The following is a 21,144-nucleotide window of genomic DNA, read 5'->3' as shown; positions in this document are numbered from 1 at the left end:
TTTTCATGATTTACCATACGACTTCTTAGTACACAAAATAATTTTGCTTTAATCGTATTGAATTTAAATGTAATCACACATTTGAATTTGAACAATCCTTTCTTGGGTATAGTTGTAGACTACGCAGGATATAATTGTGTGGTATACAGAATGTAGGTAAACAGTTTACATATATACTTACTGTTTTAGAGCTCTAATTTTACTTTAACTTCCTGATAATGTAATGAAAAATCTAGTGACTACACAATATAAATTTGTGGTAGTAAATAATAAATCAGTTTTTATGTTCTGCTTTAAAACATTTACATTCTGCATTTAGAGCCTTTATGATTCTTTAAAAGCAGCTTCCTGCAGGATGACAGGACTGGAGAAGAATGCAGTCTTGAACTTCCGATAATTTCTCCTCTAATAATACATTAAGTGGCAGTATCTACTACAGAAAATTTTGATCAAGAATTGGTTTGTAGTTGCTGTGTTAGGGTGGTTTTAGCAGGCAGTGGGGTGAGGAGGGACAGGCCTACACTGTAGGTTCAGGCTGACAGCCCTGTATGTCTCAAATAAAGGAAGTAGGACAGGCACCAGCAAGGGTTTAGGAAAAAAACCAGAAATGTCTGAGTAATAGTCAGTGTCACCAGCACCAGTGCAAAACTGGGGATCTGGTGATATCAAAGGACTGAAAATCAAACTGCAAAGTTAGCATAACTTACAAGATGTTTTTGGGAAGATCTGGGATTTCTTGTAAACTTATTGCCTAACTGGAGGTGTTGTGTCTGGCCTAATTGAAAGTGAGAAACTGTTTTAATCCTTAGATTCGGTCAGGAAGAATGTTTGAATGTGATGAGAACTTGGTGGGTTTGTTTCTTTAGTGGAAGAAATTATTTGAACTCAGTTTTTCATAAGAACTCAGGTTTGCATAAGATTTGAACAGTTTTTCATAAATGTGCAAATATATCCCCTTTATCTGTTGTTTTTTACAGTTTTCTGATTGTTGGCATTCCCAGCTATTCTTCTAGGCCACCCCTTTCCTCTACAAGTCCAGAAGGAGTGCAGATTATTTTTTGTGGGCTGACTTTTTGATGCTGTCCTTGGATGCAGGAGTGGCTCGAAATGGACACACCATGTTTACTTGGGAAAACAGATGAGAGCACTAGAATTCTTCACTTTGGTGCCCCTTGTCCACAGGAGCAGTTACTGAAGGGATCTACTCTGGCATCATACCTGTGGTGCAAGAGATCCATTTAGAGGTAGCAAGAATATCAGCCCTTCAAAGCTGCGTGGATGTCCTAGAATGTCAGTGTTTTCTTAGAGGTATAGGGCACTTTTATCCCCTCTTCCCTTTAAGGAACACACAATCTGCTTGTGTATTGTGTAAATCTTTAAAACAGCCCTGCAGAAAGTAGCAGTGATGATGCCCAAGTGACAGTCTAGGCCATTGTGACTTTTCAGGGGGGATGCTGTCAAAACAACTAGCTTTTCTTCTTTGACCAATGTACTGCAACAGTAAGACAAGACTTCTAAGGAAGAGTCCTTTTCAGAATAATTTTTTTTTTGCTCTAAATAATAGTTTAGAGTAGGTGTTCTGATTTTATGCTGAGGAGAATTTGTGCAGTAGTTGACACAGTTTTCTTGCATCTGAATTTCTAACTGTACTTTGGATATGTTTTATACTTTCTTATCACGCTAAAAAGGACATTCTCTCTTGAAAGAGTTACAAAATTTGTCTTGTAACTTTCCTCTCTTATTATTGTTTTATTTTTCTGTCTATGTTGGCATACTCATGTATGAGGAGATAGGTTGCATGCAAAGGAAAAGCAAAGTAGTTAGAGAGAGAATTCTCTTAAATACATAGTTCTTAATCTTGCCCATTTCTTGCACACTGCTGCCAAATAAAAGGCTGCTTAACAAGCATGGGGAGTATTAATTAAGGTTCTCCAGCCCTTACTTTAAACTTGGGCAGTTTAATTTTCACTGAAGTGTAACTTTTCAGGTTTTGCGGGAAGAGGAAAAACTTGTTCTTAGAATATAAACTGCGTGTGAAAAATATATAGTTTTTAATGCTTGTGGCAATGGACACATTGACAATTGTCAAGTTCCTCCTGAAAATGATGGGACAAAAATGTACGTTTGTTTGGGTTTTATTGGTAGAAAACTAAATGTAAGTACACTGTGCAATGCTGTAAACTGTCTTAATCTTGCTTCTGCTTGTGTGAACGGTGTAAAGCTGTGTCTCAAGGCTTTCACATGGCACCTCTACTTCTGATGACTGCAGTGATTTCTCTTACTACCTTCTCTTTTAATATATCAGTATAATTGATCCCTGCCATTCTTTTTAAATGTTTCAGTGTGCTAGTTCTTCTGCAAAGTAAACCACATATATTCATGTTTGATGAAGCAGCTGTCCCGTTTTCTGTAACTCATGGCAGTAATTGATGGTGTTCTATTCTTTATTCCTGCTTTATTTTTCTTTTGAACCTTCTGGGGTTTTTTTATGCCTACTTCCGTAGCATATCGCAAATTTATTGTGTAAAATCTATATATAATGACTGTAGGACACTAAACTAATTTTTTTCATGTTGGAATGGGAAATCTCTTGCTCTTTCAGGTCCCAGTTCAGATTTTTCTGATTTTTATGCTGAGATTGGTAGTCTGATCTTTTTGCTATATGGCAGTTCTGATCTTTATGCTGGGATTGGGTGCCTCTTACTATTTCTAGATTTTTCTACATTTAGTTTTGTGAAGTTTTGCTGATGTACTCAATGACACGTAAGATTCTGGTCAGGCTAAGTATTAATGTTTACTCCTATCAACTGGATTTATAAAAGTAAAATTATTTGCTAGGATGTATTTTTCTTTTTGAGGGACTAGTTGTTACATAGAAAGTCAAACCTCCTTGGAATAAGAAAATATTTTTGACAGCTCTTGTCCCAGAATTGCAGTTTAGTTCGTCCTTCTGATTTTGGGAACAGCTTTCCTTCTGGAAGACCTCTAAAATAGCTCATACTCACTACCTAGTGATTGTCTAGAGAAAAAGAAACTAGAATGTATTTCTGCTCATTCTACTTCTGAACTTCTCTGCATCTCCTTTAGATTTTTTAGTATATACATGTATATATATATATATATACACATATATATGTATATAAATATATGGCATTTGTGCCCTGTTACCAGAAGAAAACAGTGCCTGAATTTACTGATTTATTTCTTCTGTTTTAAATGTTTGTGTTATGAAAATAGGGGATGAATGAGGGAGAGAGGAATAAGACACTTTTTTTCTCTCTGGTCGTTCTTGAGCCCTTTGTCTCTTCATTTTGCCTCCTGACCACTCCTCCCATACCCCCAGTCGTGAAGCTAATTCTGAAGTCTTAGCTGTGTTTCTCTATCCCTAGTTTTAGTTGCTTGTTTTTAACCAACGACATATTTTTAGTCTCTTCGTTTTGTATTCTGCTTGGTGCTTTGCAGCCAGTTACTCTGGTTGCCACCTTCTTCCTTGTTTCTCATGAAGTTTTCATAAACACTTTCTTTATTGCAACCCTTCAGGGTATATCGTGTGCTGCTCTGTAGTTCAGGAGCTGAATATTCTATTAAACATCTAGAAACAGAAATCATTAAACAGTTTGAGTCATAAGGATATTTCTATGGCTCAAGGAACTGTGGTGTTAACACTGTCACTTGAACACGACACAGTGTTTGTGAAGGAGTGTGAGGTGCTTTGAGCAGTGTATTTGGTGATGATATTCCTGAGGTGGACATACATTTCTTCCTGTAAATAGGTTTTGCATTTAGCTGCTATAGTGTTAAGTACACTTTGGTCTCATAAAATGTTTGTCAGAGTTGGATATTATGAAAATAATTTTAAAACTACTTCTTTGCTCTCCTGGTTGCCTCTTAAGTACTCCAGATAATCTATTATTTGACAGTGACATTGGTTTTGATCAGTTTATGGCTGTTTGTGATTGTTTCCATAACTTTTCTCAAGCACTCCCAATACCTTGGAATTAGTGGTGCTGTTGGAGACATTTTGGTATGGATTTTTAATTTTTCTTTCTCATTTTAGCTCATTTTGGTGAGTAGGTGGAAGTGTACTCTTTGTAGGCATCTCTGTGCAGGGTTACTGTATGTTTTCCCTTTTCTTGCTGTTACTGAGAAGTTCAGTCCCTGTACTGTTCTGTTGTGCACATCTTCTCTTCCACAGCTCTTCGGTCAAGCGAGAGACTCAGCTGAAGGTCGTGCTTTTTATTTTTTGGGGGTCTGCTCGTGTCATACACATACTGCATGTGCTTTTTGTTGGTGGCAAGCAGAGGATGATTGCAGCAACTTATTCTTGAATGCTGCCTTTAAGGCTGCATATAGGCTCTTCAGAGGAGAACAAATTTTAAAGAAAGAAGCAAAGTTAATTACTTGTTACTTTAATACTTATCTGCAAAATATTTTTTTCTTTTATTTGTCTCCACTGACACTTGTTCAGTAATGAAATATGTGCTTCCTTGCAAGATTTAAATTCCGTCTTTCTGTTTTCTATTGTCAAACCAGCAGAGTGAGAGACTGAAAAAAACCCCAGATTTGTGCTCCTGTGTTTGATTTCTAGGGCACTTTTGCAGACTTTATTTAACTGTTCTCATTTGAATTTTCAGCTGTTTTTCTTCTAATGAGTTGTGCCTTTCCTTTGCTGTGAAGATTTTTATTTTCCCTAAACACACATGCTTTCAAGCTTCCTGCCTGTTTGCTGTAGCAAACTACATGGTCTTTGCTCATGCACCTTTCCTTACTGATTGTGGATGCTTTCTGTAAATATGTGCACCTTTGTGCCTCCTCCTTGCCGTTGCTTCCCTTGTTTAACACCAATCCATATGACCTGTGTGCTTTTACAATTACTTTAAAATTTTTTCTTTACTTACATAGTTGGCAATTAGAAGTCTTTTCTGACTCAGGGATTCCCTCACTGGTCATGTCACTTTAATTTTTAATAATTCTGTATATCAAAGAATTGCATCTCCTCATATGAAGGAGTTTCTCTTTGATCTCTATTCTTCCCATATTATGATTGGTCAGTCTTTTCTGTCCATGCCCTCCTCCCTTCTTCTATTTTGTATTAATTTCCAGGAAAGTGCTGTGGAATAATATTTTTCATAAGTTCTCAATGATCTGCTGTGTTTCCAAAGTTGTTTTTTTTTCTTTTCCTCCTCCTGCATATGGAATGCATTGTCTATATCTAACACTACAGCACTAGCTATTCTTCAACTCATCTGCTTTAGTAGTACCCTTGGCTATCATGTAGAGTTAACTTGTTATTTCAATCTTGCACCAAAATTTCCTATAACTTTTAGGGTTAAAGATTTGCATGTTGCAGCCACCCTGCCTTGCTGCAATGTAAATATTTGTGGTTATATTATTTTGAGGTTATATTTTTCTGTGCTACGTTCAGTGTGTTGGCTCCATTGCAAGCTTGCAGACAAGTTGTGTTCTGAGATCTGCCAGGAGTCTAGAGGGCTGGATAGATGGGAATGCTGGACACTGGCAGGGCTAGGACTGCTTGTAAAGGACAGTGAATAGTGGTAAGAGAGGGTTGAAGATGCTGGAAGAAATCATTGGGTGTTGCTGAGTGATTTGAGACTGTGTGAGAGAGAACTAAGGGCAAAATATGGTGGTGTTATGTAATGAGAGATTTTGTTGCACCTGTCCCTCTGTACATTCACAAAGATGCAGGAGGGGCTGCCCCAACAGCCATTACAGTGCTCAGCTGTTGGAATTTTGGTGTTTTGCTGCCACCTGCGAAGGGGAAGTCCTACCATGTGCTCCCAAAATCATCTTGATTTGGAGTTCTGCTTTTAGCAATGTCATTCACTTGCTTATGGGTGGTACAGTTTAAAAAAGTGAATACTTCACGTGGGTGAAGAATTGCTTTATACTTCCTCAGATAACACCAACATGGCATTCTCTAGGCAGTAATGTGTGTGTTGCTTGCTGGCTGCTTTTTGATGGAAGGTGAACTTTACTGTATTTTTTTGGCTGTTTCTACTTTAGCAAAGGAAGTGGTTTGGGCAGTGAACCCATCCCATGCTGCTTTGAATAGAGCAAACATTAGTGGGAAAGTAATAATGACAAAAATTGTCATAACTTTATCCATCTTATATTACAGTTGATTAAAATTTTATTGCTACACATCAATTAAGTATTTTATTTTCATTGAAATATATTTTTCATGATAATCTTTTTTTTCTGTCTGCTCACTTGTGTGAAAATTCGCTTAAGTGTTGTCCTCCTTCTCCAAACAATTAAATAATTTTTGTCCTTCTTTTAGCAAACTGAAAAAGCTAAGTGAAGACAGTTTAACTAAGCAACCTGAAGAAGTCTTTGATGTTCTGGAGAAACTTGGTGAAGGGTAAGTTCAGCTGTTTCTAAGGGGATGGGATCAGAGGGAAACAGTACGTAAAGCATATGTTGGAATATTGAGTTACAGAGAGACTGACTGTAAATGTCCTAAGGAGTACTTCTAAAGACAGATTTTAATAATAGAGCAAATGCATGCATCAGGAGATTTCCACAGTCCTCAGATATTTTATGCATTTTTGATATCCATTGTTTGTTAACACAGCAAAGGTCCTTGCATCTGTACTGGAATTAGATACTCTAAATCTTGGCAAAGATGCATTCTTCAGAGGCACATCTTTCCTGACATCCCAGCAGAACTGATCTTTTTGCACCCTGAAAAAAGCCTTAAACTTCTGCATGAACATATGGCTTCTGTGACTTTTCGTGCATAACGGAAATGAGAAGCAGTTTGCCTTGTTTTTAAATAATATTTCCTCTCTTATTTCTAGGTCTTATGGTAGTGTGTTTAAAGCAATACACAAAGAGTCTGGACAAGTTGTAGCAATTAAACAGGTCCCTGTGGAGTCAGATCTTCAAGAAATAATTAAAGAAATCTCTATAATGCAACAATGTGACAGGTAGGTATAACATTTCTGTTCCCTTTTGAAGAGTCTATGTGAAAATGTATTTGTACTTGTGCATATAGCTGAAATATATGCAGCTGCAAACTTTTTTCATGAAAAAGTGAATTGTACAACACAGACTTTTAATTAAAGGAATCACTTTGCAGACTTCCTCCTGTCCTTAGTTTGGATTGAAGGAAGTACAAATAGTGTACTTAACAGAAACTGTGGAAAGAATAAATACTCAGCTCTGCTTGGAATTCTCCGTGCTTGCTTCCCTTTACTTGCACTCTCAAGCCCAAAGGTTACTGTTTCCTTTAAGTATCTTTGTGAATTCTGAGTTAATCTGTTTCAGAGATGAATAAAGATGTTTCTAACACAGAATTAATTTTTGGCAGTTAACTTTTCTTGGTTGCCTTTTTTTGTGCAGGAACATACATTTTAGAAGGTGAACAGTCTTGTAGTAGTTCTGGTGGACTGTTACCTTACACTTGTTCATAAATGACGTATCTTATGATGGCTAGTCTTGTAGAATTGGAAGCTTGACATCAAGCATCTTCATGGTTGCAGAAGTTACTTTGCATTTCCTGTCATCTATAGAGTTTTGGGCTGTAACTTCAAAATCAGATTTGCTAATGCCAGTTTTAATTCATGTCCGATCAGTGGTATGAGAGTCTGTTTTTGTGACTTGAAGTGCAACCAGGAAAGTTTTGCACTCTAGTTAGGCAAAACTTTCATTAAAACATTGATTACTTTAGTCATTAACTTAGTGAATTGTGTTATAGCAAGTGGTCTGTTACTTCTCGGTTGTGTTTGTGCTTTTGTGGTGTGTCTGTGTGAAGTTCTGTCTTTAGCTGAAAAATCTGTTCTTGTTTCACAGTGATCAGCACTCGTCTCAAATGTAAAGATAATCCTTTCAATACAGTCTGAATTAGTTCAGATTTGCTGCTGAGTGTTATGCTGAGGTGTTACGTGAAGCTTGATTGTACTGCTCCACAGCATCTTAATTTCGCTGCTCTATGGGGTCATGAAGGAGAAGTTTCAAATATTTATCCTTAAATACAGGGATAGAGACCTCAGAGTACATTGTATCTAGCACATGAGAATGCAGTTGTTCTTCGAATGTTTTTAGAACTTCTGCCTGCGAACCTGATCTGAGCATTTGTGACGGATGAAAGCAGCGGACCTTGTAATTCATTCCCCTCTGTCACTGACTGCTCTGAATGCTGGAAACTTGTTAAATGTGTAAGCAGGAGAATGAGAGGAAAAGGAAGAATTTGTGGCTTTTTTTTTTTTTTCCCCTCGCACATTGCACAAAGATGTCTGGTAAGGTTGTTTCAGGTGATAGTAAAAGAATTTGGGACCCTTGAGTTCTTGGGGGGCTCCTCTTAATCCTTTGCATCCTGGTGAGACTATTTTTTTGTCTGACCGACCAGTTCGGTTTTGTAATGGGTGCAGATGAAAAAGGAAGCAGCAATCTTGTTTGTCTGCTTAACTGTGGAACTAGATTTGATACCCAGAGTAGGTCCTCAACTCTTCCTGCACACTGAAGAAAAGTTAAAATATGTTTGTTTTGGTTCTTCTTGTTGCTGTGCTCTAAAATGAAGCAGAGAGGATAAAAATAATTGTTTTCACTTAGATGAAGGAAGACATAGGATAAATTGGAAAATGGTACCTTATAAATTCTCATAAAGACTTCTATCACTGACTCCACAGCAGCCCTTAGTCGCTGCACAGGCTTGAGCTATGTGAGCTGCCTGGAAGCAGTGGTGAAGGTTGTAGTTTGTGTATGTCTGCAAGTACTAGACCAGGATTGAAATAAATGCGTAAAACAAATGTCTGTAAAGTATACTGACAGAGAAAAGAAGTGGTGACACTGGAGAATTTTCTAAAAGCTTCACCTTTTTTTCTATGCTATGCTTCTTGTGGCACTTTCATTCTTGTCTTAGATGGGCCTACTCAGCCTTATTATTATGTCCTCTGTCCTGTCCCTCTTTTCTCTGCCCTTGTTCTTTGTTTCCTGGTTTGCTTTGAACAACATACATCATTTACTATCTACTGGACATGTACTATTGAATAGAAGACTTAAAAGTTGAGAGGCCTTAGAGGAGGGAAAAACAAAGCTTTTTATCAGAAGACTAATGTTTGGAAAAACTGTATTTGAAGATTGCTGGAAACGTGTTTTTTTATATATATATATATATATATGTATATATATATATATATAATATGTAGTAGTGCCTTTATAATTTTATTAAGTAGTCAGATTGTGCTCTGGCAAGACATTGGTTAAGCTAATTACAATTTTAAAATGTATGTAATTGCCCTTGCTCTTTAGCTTGTTAGTGTGTGGCAAACTGTCATTTGTAACAACAGTTGTGCTAATGAATTTTTTTCTACCACTAAATTAATCTATTTATGTAACTTTTTTTCATCTAGTCCCTATGTTGTCAAGTACTATGGCAGCTATTTTAAGAACACAGATCTATGGATTGTTATGGAATATTGTGGAGCTGGCTCTGTTTCGGACATAATTAGACTGCGTAATAAAACGGTGAGTTTGGGGTTTTTTAATTACTTAATTTTTTAAATTACTTACTTACTAAAATTAAATTGTGAATTAAGACTAGAGGCCACAATAGAAGTTGGAGTTATGAGACAAGATCTTGACTGATACCAAAGGGCCAAGCTGTGCCCTGGTTCCTCAGGAAACAAGCTCATGCAGTTGCTGACTATCTTTGTGCAGTCCTCTGTGGAGTGATCATCAGCAGAAGTGTGAAGATCTTGTGAGTTTTTTGAAAATTACTGCTTTGTTTAAGGCAAAGCTGTGGCTTCTTCCCCTTACTCCTTCCACCTCACAGTCTGTCAGCAGGCCACTTAGCGCGTGTGTGGTTTTGAAACAGGCATAAAATTGTCTTGCTCTCACTCAGCAGTGAGGGAGCATGAGGAGTAACTGGCATTACTTAAGGAATGAGAAGGGGAAGTGATTTTCATTAAGGAATGTGAGAGGGAACCAAAATGAGGGTTATATGGAAGTTTCTTAATGGACTTACAACAGCAGTAATGTAGAGGAGGCTTGTAGGAAGCAGACTTTGTTATTTCTAATTACAAAACTGCTTCTCTGACAAATGTTCTATTGTAGGTGTCAAATAATCTTTAGTTTCTTTGAGTCCTTTGTTTTCAGTAGTGGGCTGTAACATGAGGTATTCCTTTTACCAACAAGTACTCTGAGGTAACGCTCTACTTGCTGAGCTACATATTTTGAAAACGCACCCTGAAATGTCCCTGGCACCATACTTGGGAGCAGAGTGGAAAAGCAGAGGAGAGAAAACCAATGCTTAGGCTTAGAAAATAAGACAAAAAGGAAAACAGAATTAGATTTGTTAGGAAGTGGAGGTGATGTCCAGCCCCTTTGGAAAAGGCACAAGTAAATGTGAAGAAATACATTTGGCTTGGTGAGAGGGGCGAATTCTTTATATTCAGGTTCATGAGCACTTCAGCTTAATGTTTGGAAATAGTTGAATAAGTAAAGTGGTTGTCAAAGATTACAATAGTACCAAGGACTTAGCAGAACTATGGAAGTTAGAGGAAGCTGACAAGGGTGATCAGAAATAAAGACTACTTCTCTAGAAGGAGAGACCAAATGAATTTGGATACTTCTGTGCTGAGAAGAGGTACCTGGAGGGAGAAATATGGTGAAAGGCTTTGAAAATTGTGAGTAGCTCAAAGAAAGTAAGGTATGGGTATCTTACTGTTATTACAAACCAAGAGATCACTTGTGATAGTAGATGGAAAGAAAAATTTTTTTCTTTGCACATGATGATGAGTTATAGAAGTTCTTGTAGATGCTAGGAGTTGGTTTTCAAAAGGCAGCTAAATAAGACCAGGAAAAAATGACTGTGACTGCATGCAAATATTTAATGGCCGGGACAGAAAACACATGTGCTTCAGATCTCTGGGAAGGTGAAGCAGGCAACTATCACAGTTTGACATGTGCTTACATTCAGACAGGCTAGCAAGCTAGACAGAATTTTTATTCTGGCTTAGGATATGGAGTTTTCTGGTGCCTATAACAAAAAAAAAGCAAAGCAAACTTCTCCATTTCTCACTTGCAGTGCCTATGTCTTGCAAGTTTTGGAAGATTTAGGCAGTGGCTTTGGACTTGTTTGTATTCTCTTGCTCTTTGTGGAAGAGTGGGTTAATCACCCAGATGGCTGTGATGGGAAGCTTGTGACTGTGCTACTGGAATGAGGCTGCTTAGAGTTACTTGAGCATTCTGTCAATGACCTTGCGTTTTAGATATTTATTTATATATTTTTAAAATGGAAACAAGAAGTGGTTTCATAAGAAAAAAGTGTGTTCACATGCAAGTGAGAATTGATTCTTATTTTGTCAGAATGTTTACTGAATATGGTCAGACACATGGGATTATGTATTCTGTAACTTTCCTAAATTGTCAGATGACGGCTGTGGCTGGGACATGGAAAAGTTTATTTCCTGCTTCTTCATATGTAAGGAAAAGAAACAAGGTCATTAGGATTGGACTTGATGATCTTGATATTTAAAGTCTCTTCCAACCTAAATGATTCTATTATCATATCAAATTAAGTCATATCAAAAGGCAGATATCTCCTCATATTTGGGGAGAAGACATTAATATGCATTTGCCCTTGTTGCTTGTCTCTAAAACTAAGAATTTACTCACCTTCTTTTTCTGTAGCTGTGGTTCCCATACTTTCTCAACAGTTATTTGTCTAGAAAGTGAACACTGGGCTTTGCTCTAATGGACCAAAGCCAAGGGAAGCAGAATTCAAAGCTGGGGAAATTTTTAGTGACTGTTGGGAGCCTATTCATACAGAGAAGTTTTCAGCTTGACAGGAGCAGGGTCTTGTCCAAGAGGCCCAAGCCACTACTTTGAAGTTAAATGGATCCCTGGAATTCTGCCTGGAGTCTTCTAGTGTACCAGGCAGATCAGCAGTGCTTTAGCAAGTGTATGATGCCTGTTAGCTCATCTGAGGTGTGGTGTTTATCAGTCCAAGGCAGCGAAGCTTAGATCTAGTTTTGTCTGCTTTTCTCAGAGACTGGTTTGGGAGGTACATGTGTCTTATACAGTCAAACACTGCTGCCAGAACGGGCAGTTCTCCTGTTATCCTCCAACTTGACTGATGTGTTCCTGCCTATTCCATGCTTCAGATGCAGTGCTTGTGTGTGGCTGCAAGGTGATCTTGGATTAGCTTGATGATATGACTGGGGGAACTTTTTCCTCTCTATCTTCCCCACTCCCTCACATCAGCTAACTCAGCATGGTAGCACAGTGGCTTGATCTGATGTAAGAGAGACTTTAGAAATTAGCAGTGGGGAAAGGGAAAGAAGAGAAGGTATGAGACTGACTTTTCCAGTGGCAGCTTGCAATAGAATGAGGTAATTACTATGTGAAGCAACACTTTAAGTCCTGCTGGTGTATGGGGGAATATTTACACACCACCAGCCATGCCTCTCTAATGATAATTTAGGGTGCACTTGATCATCTACTGATGGTGTTTAACTGAGTCATTCTAATCTTGACTCTTTTGGGGACCAAATTCAAAAGTTGACAGTAGCATACCATGTGGTGGCTATGCAGTAGGTTTGACAAAATCATCTTATTTGGGTCGGTATTGTAAGTATCAAGTGTAACAATATACTGCTGTATAGGTAGTATGCTGTTGGGTCCAGGGGTTCTGCATTGGTATCTAAAATTGCTTCCTTTATATGCCAATTTATTTGACAGTTACATATCCATTACCCTATGTATTCTTAATGATTTTCTTCTGCCATGTTTTCTCAGCTAATTACTTTTTCCATGTGTTTAAGTTCCAGTAATTCAAATGAACAGTATATCTGAATCTCTAGAAACTGTGTTTGAATGTCCTCCTGGTTTTGCTTTCTCTATGTGCTACCATGGGGGATCCAAGGCAAATCTTTTGTTATCTCTCTGGGCTAAAGGCATTTTGCTCATGAGGATGTTGTTTTGCAGTTTTAAGCAGTCATGTTTCTCAGTAATTTCACAGTTAAAATAGTTTCAGTTTGTAGGCCTTTACTGCACTGAAGTACATGTGGTTAACAGCTGTAAATCAGTTATCTAAAGTCTAATAACTCTTACATTTTTTTGTTTAAGTAGCATCTATTGCAGTAGAACTTCCTCAATTGAACCCACATGGATTAATTAGTAGCCAGACAGTCTATACATAAAGACTGAAATTTCTTCTGTACTGGCTACCTTGCTTAACTGACTTGGTGACCATGGACAAGTCCATCCTGGATATGCTGCTGACCATGTTCTGTCAGTCAGCTTTCCAAGAGGTGAATTGAGTCAATGAGCTGGTCAGCTGTGTTACTGTTCAGAGGCTGATCTTCAGGCCAACACTCTTCAAGTACTTTTCTATGCAGCCAGGCTGTGGAAGAGGAGGAAAGAAGTTGATCACAAATGTTGAGGTTTACTTATTCTGCATCTAGCCTTACAAAGCAGAGTAGTTTAGACTGGCTTCAGCAATGCAACACAGATATTCTTCAGTGCTTGTATAATAAAATCCTTACTATGGCTCTGAATGGTTGACTGTTACATAAATAGTGGATGGAATTATCTTAATTTTGGGGAGTTATTTTTCTTTTGTTCTTTAAGGTAGCATTGTAAGGTCCTTAAAAAATGAGTTGTAGTGTTTGAATCTCGGAATGATAGACCTTTCTTTTAGCCTTGCAGTAAAACTATATTCATCTGCTTGGAAATTAGCTCATAGGAGAAAATTTTCATCTCAGGGAAAAAAAAGTATTTGTGTGCGAGAAATAAAGGTACATGTTATCCATTGGCTAATTTTCATGAAAGAAGAGGAAGTTGGAGCTATACTGTTGTTCACGTGTTTCCAAAATAACTGTGTATATATTACATGCAGATACAGTTGACCAAAAGAGTATTCAGAAGTTGGGAAGTTTCAGAATGAAGATTGACTGTGCAGCATCCTCTGGTACATGTGCAGTGGGAAACACTAATTGTCTACTCTTTCCCCTTTTTCTACAGGACTCTGTTAGCAGACCATGCTCACTCAGTGAGGAATAATGTAGTAGTAAAATAATACATACTCTCAAGTCTGGTGTTTATTTGCAAAATACTATAACAGTTGCTCTGAAGACATAATTATCTTTCCCCAAACTTTGGTTGACCTTCATCTTTTCATTAAAATAAATACTGTTGTTAAGTAACACTATGAACATCTACAGGTCAGTTCTAAGGAGAATTGGCTTCCTGGATGATTTTGGTAGTTTGCTACCTATATTACCCAAAGTAGGTGCATAAAATGTTGGAGTTCATTTTATTATTATGTGGCTATCAACAGTTTTAAGACTGCCCACAAAAAGCTCAGCATCATATAATTTACTGACTTTCTGTTTTTAAAGTGTGTTTCTTGGAAGAAAGCTTACAAAATAGTTCTTTATTTCTAATGGCTGTATTTGCTGGGTTTCACAATGACAGAACCACAGAATATTCTGAGTTGGAATGTTTATATTTGCTACTGATCTCTCAGTAGCGGCTGGGTCACTGCTAAAAGCTGAGAGAGGCTATAATATGTTGAGGGGGAGATAGAACTTTCACTTTTTTTTCTGAGTATGCAACTCAACAGTCTGTACTGATCAACAGCTCTCCTTTCCCTCCCCACCTTCCCCCAAGTTTCAGAAGACATGTTCATGGGACTTCTTAGGAGAACGGCAGAAATTGCATCTGTGGTTCGAAGTCAGTTACTCTTTTTCAATCTGAGCTGCTAAATATTTTTCAAATAAAATGTTTTTATAATTAGTCTGAGCCGCAGTTTATTTTCTTCTCTTGTAAATAAGTCTTGGTATTGCCAGTTTTAAATTGCTGAAACAATAAAATGACCATGTAAACACAGACTACAAGGAAACTTATACTAAAGTCTTCCATTAAGAGGTAGCTGTGTATATGAATGTTTAATGATATCAGTCATCTGTTGGTATCCTATATACAGGTCTCATCACAAAACACACAAAGTTTTATTATTTATTTATTTATTCCTGTTATAATAAAGGGTGGAAGTTAAACCTTATTGCCTCCCCCCACTGCTCTTTCCCCTCAAAGAACCTCATCACTGTTTGCCTCGGAGAGCCAGAACTATCAGCTGAATTTTTAATGTATTTCCCATTTGAGTCAACCTCTCTGCATATAAAGTTATAATCTGGGCAATAAAATGTGTTTCAATTCAAGGAATTAAGCCAAGTTTCATTACAGTCTTTCATATGCATTTTATTTTACAGTAAAAAAATCTGTATTTAAAGTTGGGATGGATTTATTGCTGTATGTTATTGTGGTGAGGAAGTGGAGGAAATGTAGAAAAACTGCACATAAAAGAAAGGTTACTCTTTTGAAACTGGATGTTTACTTTAGAGGTGCTGAAGAAAGAGATGAACAGAGTGCCGGGGGTTTGGAACAAGTGATAATTTTACTTTGGAAGGGACCTTTGGAAGTCATCTAGTTGAATCTACTGTTCCAAGGAAGGGTAATTTTGACGTCCAGTTAGTGTTCAGGATCTTGTTCAGATCAGTTTTAACAATCTGAAAAGGAGAAGATAGAACAGTCTTTCTCCCCAGCTCTATGAACTTCTTTCTTCTTGTATCCTCTATGAGGATATTTTTGCTTTATCGCCCTTTAAATTGTTTAAATTGCATTGAAATATCTACTCTTCTTCAAACGACAAAACATGCTCTGTCATCTTGGTACATCACATGTTCTAGCCCCCAGGCACTCTCCAGGCAGTCGTTCTTCTACATCTTCATGATTCCTCAGATTTAGCTAAAAGCGTATTATTGGAGACAGCCAACAGCCTTTGTAAAGCCAAACTAAATGCCATTGGCAGCTGTCTTCATCCTCATAGGGAAGTGACCAGGTTAATTTGGCACGATTTCCTCCTGGTCAACTTGTGCTGGCTGTTTCCAATCACCTTTTCACCCTTTGTGTATCTAAAAATTAGCTTCTGTTCGGATTTGCCCCATGATATCCTGGGGACTGAGGATGAGCTGACCTGCCTCAGGTCATTCTTCCTGCCCTTTTTGAAGATGATGGTATCATCAGGGACAGCCTGATTGCTGTAACTTATTAAGGCTGATAAGAAGTAGCCTTGAGTTGGCATTAGCCAGCTTCTTGACACCTTTGGATGTGTCTCATTTGCTCCTATGGACTTGTATTTGTCCAATTTAATAAAGTAATTCCTAACTTGTTTCACTTTGCTAGTAGGCAGAGACAACTGAGAGCCAGAAAAACCCTACTAAAGATTTCTCCATAGTTTGTCAATAGATTGACCACTCCATTTAGCAGCAGGGCATATTTTTTTGGTATTTTTTTTCTTTTTTTTTCCCCTGCATATAGACCAATACAAGCTCTTTGTGTTACTTGTTTTACAGCCCAGTTTCAAGTTCACCCTAGCCTTGGCTTTCTTAATTCTACTCCTTAGTATCCAGGCAGTGCTTCTTTATTTGGCTTTAGTTATCTGTTCCTGCTTTTCATATGCTTTCCTTTTCGCACTTGAGCTCAGTCAGGAGTTCCTAGTTCATTCAAAATGGCCTCTTGCTGTGTTTACTTGTTATCTTGCATGGCAGGAAGGACTTCTTTCATACTTGGAGGAGGTTGTCCTTTATGCTGAACTAGCTCTGCAAGGTCCCATTGCTCTTTAGGGCAGCTTGCCCTGGCATCCCACTTACTAGTTCCTTTAACAAGCTGAGGTTTGCTATCTGGAAATCTGCTTCTGCTATTTTCTTTTATCACTTCTGTCCATAACTTAAACTCCACCATCTCATAGTTGCTTGCCAAGGCTACCTCTGCCTGTTTTGGTTTTTTTTGTAGCCTGTCATGTTGCTCTCCCAACAGGTGTTGAGGTGGTTGACACAATGGCCTGTGATCAGAGGTCTCTCCTGGTACTGAGGATGACTTCATCTACTTTATCTCTTTGGGTGGTTTGCAGCAGATGTCATGATGGCATCCACCATCTGGATGGCACCCACATCACCATTTGGTCTAGTCTTCTGATTTTGACATACAAACTCTCAACAAGTTTAAATATTCTATAGCAGAACTGCATATTTGTAGTGCTCAAGCCTGCCCATCCTTCCCACTTGTTGTTTTTGAGGAGCCTGCATCCATCTCTCTCAGCATGCTAGTTGTGTGAGCCCTCCCTTTGTGTCTCTAATTCCAGTGACATGGCAGCTGTGCACAGGCTGGCAGTTCTTCCAGTTTGCATCACAGACTATATACTTTTGTACACAGGGTTTCAGTTGTACCCTCTGCCCTACTTCCTTTTAAAAGGAGTGAGAAAACCTTTGGAATATCATGTGATATGTGCTTCCTCATTCTCTGTTCCTACACTTACCTGAAAGCTTTGCTTTCTGTTCCCTGGTGAACCTTGTTTAAAGCTCTTCCCACTAGGTTAGCAAAGATACTCTTGACCTCCTTGGTCAGGTAGATCCTGTTTCTCCCCAGGGATCCTCATTCCTCTGCTTTCTGGCTATTAGCAGGCCTGCTGGAAGGTGGTGATCTGCAGATGCTTCTGCTTGAGGCTTTACTCTTGTCTGATAGTATCAAGAAGACTACCATGCTGATCCTTGTTCGCTTATACAGGTTGTCCAAGGTTTCTCTTGGTGATGCTGTCAGGACCAGGGGGGACGTTAGTTTGTGAGCCAAGTGATCAGTTTGCAAATGTGTTTTATATAATGATAAAGTTGATTTTAAACAGTGACAACAGATAAGCGCTTCATGTTGGAAAGATTGTATTGTTTTAGCAGACCTGTGGTAAGGACTTCCAGTGAAGTTCTTGACCTTATTCACAATGCTTAGTCAGAGAAGGTCTTTAAACAACCAAATATCTAAATTGGTGTTGATCACAACTATGTGTAGACATGACAAATGCATGTTGTTGTGCTACTGAATCATAGTTAAAATCTGTTTCTCGTGTTAACGTTCTTAGTGCAGTGCTGAAGAGGCTCTCTACTTCTCTGCATTACTTCTAAGGTTCTGCTTAACATCTGGTTCAGTACTTCGTAGATGTCTTAGAGCAAGCTGGAACTTGGTAGTGAAGAATAAGGGCTGAGGAGTCTGACTTTCATATTCTCATCAGTTCTTGATCCCCCTATGTCTTTGTTTAATGTTAGCTGATGTTAAACATTGACCATGAGAGGTGCTTGATATTTCCTGAAACAGTTTTCCGTATGAGCCACTGGATATGTTTTAGATAATTTTACATTGCTGCTAGGCTATAGTAGTTTTCAAATTTCAGATAGAAGACTGATATATTAGCACTGTCTTTAATTATTTAGTATAAAAATGCTAATTTAATGAGAAGATGGGGTCTGTTGCATATTATATTCAAGAAAAATTACAAAAGTTATTACTGGGATTACACAGTGAAAAGCAAATCTGAAAAAATACCAACACTGGTCATCACCTGTGCAATGAATGTTTGTTGTTATGTTTATTACAGAGTATTTGCTGTAAGATTTTACATGCAACTTGACTTGGGCTCAGTAAGAAGAATAACTCTTGCTGCCTCCCTTCGTATGATCCTGTTCCTAAGTTGTTATTCTCAAGTAAAACTGGTAATTTTCTTATGATAGTGAGTTCTTATTCTGCCCATTACTGTAATATTGAGGTGTCTCCATGTTATAATATAGGAGTAGGTAGAGATTATCTCAAAGTCTTGAAGCAAACCTTGTTATCATAAGTAATTTAGGTGACATGATTTGGTATCTCACTCAAAGACAGGCTGTGATTTTGTTTGAAGAGCACTATCTTTACACAGAGCATGCAGATCTGCTTATAAAACAGAGCTGAAATGTAATTGCTCTGAAAGGGAAGCTCAAGGAAAGTGATTTCAGGAGAGTGTAGTCTTACTGAAGTTTGTAGCAGGCAATGGGAACTAGAATCTACCATTGACTTTGGGCTAGAGCTGCAACCCTAACAGCTCTTTCTCCTTGAAGCTTTCTGCCTCAATTCCTAAGTTACATGTCAAATGTTACAAACGGGAACGGTATTGTTTTAACTGTCATCTCTTCTCCCATGCTTATTTACTCACCTTCCTGCATCTCAGGTTTTTATTAAGTCCATCTTCTTCTTCACGTAAATGAATAATAGGAGAGTTGTGTGATTATGATAAGATGGGTGATGTCCAAGCTTCACAGCTTCTGGTGGAAGAATTCCTCCTTTATTTGCCATGAGAGTGGACCTACCCAGTGTGCTCAACCTACTCAGGCTGTTTAGATGCAGTAAGCTGATACTTCCTGGAAGCATCAGGCTTAATGTGCATGTATTAATGTAAAAAGAGCAGCTGGGAATGGACTTAGGCAGTTAAAGCAATTCAGCTGACCCAGACCCCTTTAGAGGGGCCCTCAGGAAGGAGAATGACTGTGAGCAGAGAATCTATAGATGAGTTGTCCCAACAGCTGCGTGGATTAGGTGGTGTGTGATAGACTGTATAAACTCACCCTTAAGTCTCCCTTGTGCGTGGCTTCCATAGCCAGTTAGACATAAATATGTGGATTAGCTCGTCTCTTACTAGATGTGGAACACCTGAATTTGCTGCCATCTGTTTTGCTCCAAATTTTGATTGTAAAATGCCTACTGTTTTTATGTAGGCTGTAGAGTTGTTCACCTTTATCTTTCACATTCCTTTTGATACATAACCTGCATGTGGTTTTGATAATGAAGGATTAGAAGTTGCTCCATGACTGACTCATATTTAGAAGGTAGCACCAACCGATCAAAGAAACAGAGCATACAGAATTAGAACAGCCAGCAATTAGAACAAGCAGATAAATGTTCCACAAGATTTTAAGTGAGGATCTTAACACAAATAGAAATCAGAAACAAAGCAGAAAGATTATGACTGTGAAATTATATTAAGGTGCAAGGTATAGAGCATGCTGTGCTGATGGAAGAATGATGCTGTGTGTTTAAAAGCTCAGAGTAAAATGAACCAACTCTTTTACAGGAAACACATTCCCCACACAGTTTGATCGGGAATAATATGGTATAAGCACGATACATCCAGATCAGGATAACAACACTGACTGGAACATATTTCTAGTATTAAAGTAATAAAAAGTTGTGTTTCTTCTATTTGTTCTCTCTGGTGGTTATAAATGGCATTACTTGTATGTCAATGTCTAACTACTACTAGAACTAGAGAGTACTGGGTATTGAGTAGATGGCAAGTTGTGTGGTGTGGCAAAGCATGTTATGGGCTGATTCTGTACTTGGTTGTTTGTAAATTGAAAGTCACTTGAAGGGACACAGACACTCCACTACCTATGTAATGACTTTTAACCATGCTTATGACGAGAGCCTCTGATTTAGGGTAAAGAAGGTAGGAGACTTAATTAGGAAGTATTTTGATGTGGATTTTAAGAGTTTATTTGTGGTTTTATAAGACTTTTTGAATAAATGAATCGCTGGAGGAGCTTTGGATCTGGTTTTATGTGCTTTGGTTCCTAGTTGCTTCCAGCAGTTGGTAGACTCAAAAAGTGTGTCTGCCTACTTTTATTCTACCAAATTCCATCAGGTTTGCATTAGTTTATGTATCAACTAGTCTCTATATGATGTAAAGAAGAACTGTATGTTATATTTTGTTGTATTTAAAAAAAAGTATTTTTATCTATTTCCCAAAACCCCATTTTTTTTCCTATCTTGTAAATGTGAAGACATAAGCCATTGATGCATTTAGGTAATGTGTCTTCAGGGATATATCCTTTTCATACAAGTTTAGAATGATGGAATGCATTGTAAAATCCAAATGATGTTAACTTTTATACTCATCACAGGGGAAAAATAGACTAGAGTAGAATAGAATACAATATTTCAGTTAGAAGGGTCCTAGAATGATCATCTTGTCCCACTTCCTCTCCAGTTCAGGGCCGACCAAGCACATGTTGTTAAGGGCATGATCCAAATGCTTCTTATACTCTGACAAACTTGGGGTATCCACCTCCTCTGGGAAGCCTGTTCCACTGTTTGACCACCCTCTCAGTAAAGAAATGCTTCCTAATGTCCAGTCTAAGCCTCCCCTCATGCAGCTTTGATCCATTCCCCCGTATCCTGTCCCTGCATACCAGGGAAAAGAGCTTAGCACCTCCCTCTCCATGTCCAATTCTCAGGAAGCTCTAGAGAGCAGTGAGGTTG

The 21,144-nt window shown here is 38.1% G+C and overlaps 1 protein-coding gene across 1 annotated transcript in view; it reads left to right on the top strand.

The window, feature by feature from the left end:
* STK3 (serine/threonine kinase 3) overlaps window positions 1-21,144 on the top strand; it is a 123,005-nt gene that overhangs the window by 675 nt on the left and 101,186 nt on the right. The window contains exons 2-4 of the mRNA XM_027657062.1: window positions 6,302-6,382; window positions 6,822-6,950; window positions 9,375-9,489. Of these exons, the coding sequence (XP_027512863.1) occupies window positions 6,302-6,382; window positions 6,822-6,950; window positions 9,375-9,489 (325 nt within the window). The remainder of the gene's footprint in view (window positions 1-6,301; window positions 6,383-6,821; window positions 6,951-9,374; window positions 9,490-21,144) is intronic.

This window comes from Corapipo altera, unplaced genomic scaffold (assembly GCF_003945725.1).
Source record: "Corapipo altera isolate COAL_440 unplaced genomic scaffold, ASM394572v1 52b, whole genome shotgun sequence".
NCBI lineage: Eukaryota > Metazoa > Chordata > Aves > Passeriformes > Pipridae > Corapipo > Corapipo altera.
Note: the sequence above shows the minus strand (reverse complement) of the source record. Positions and strands in the feature narration are given on the sequence as shown.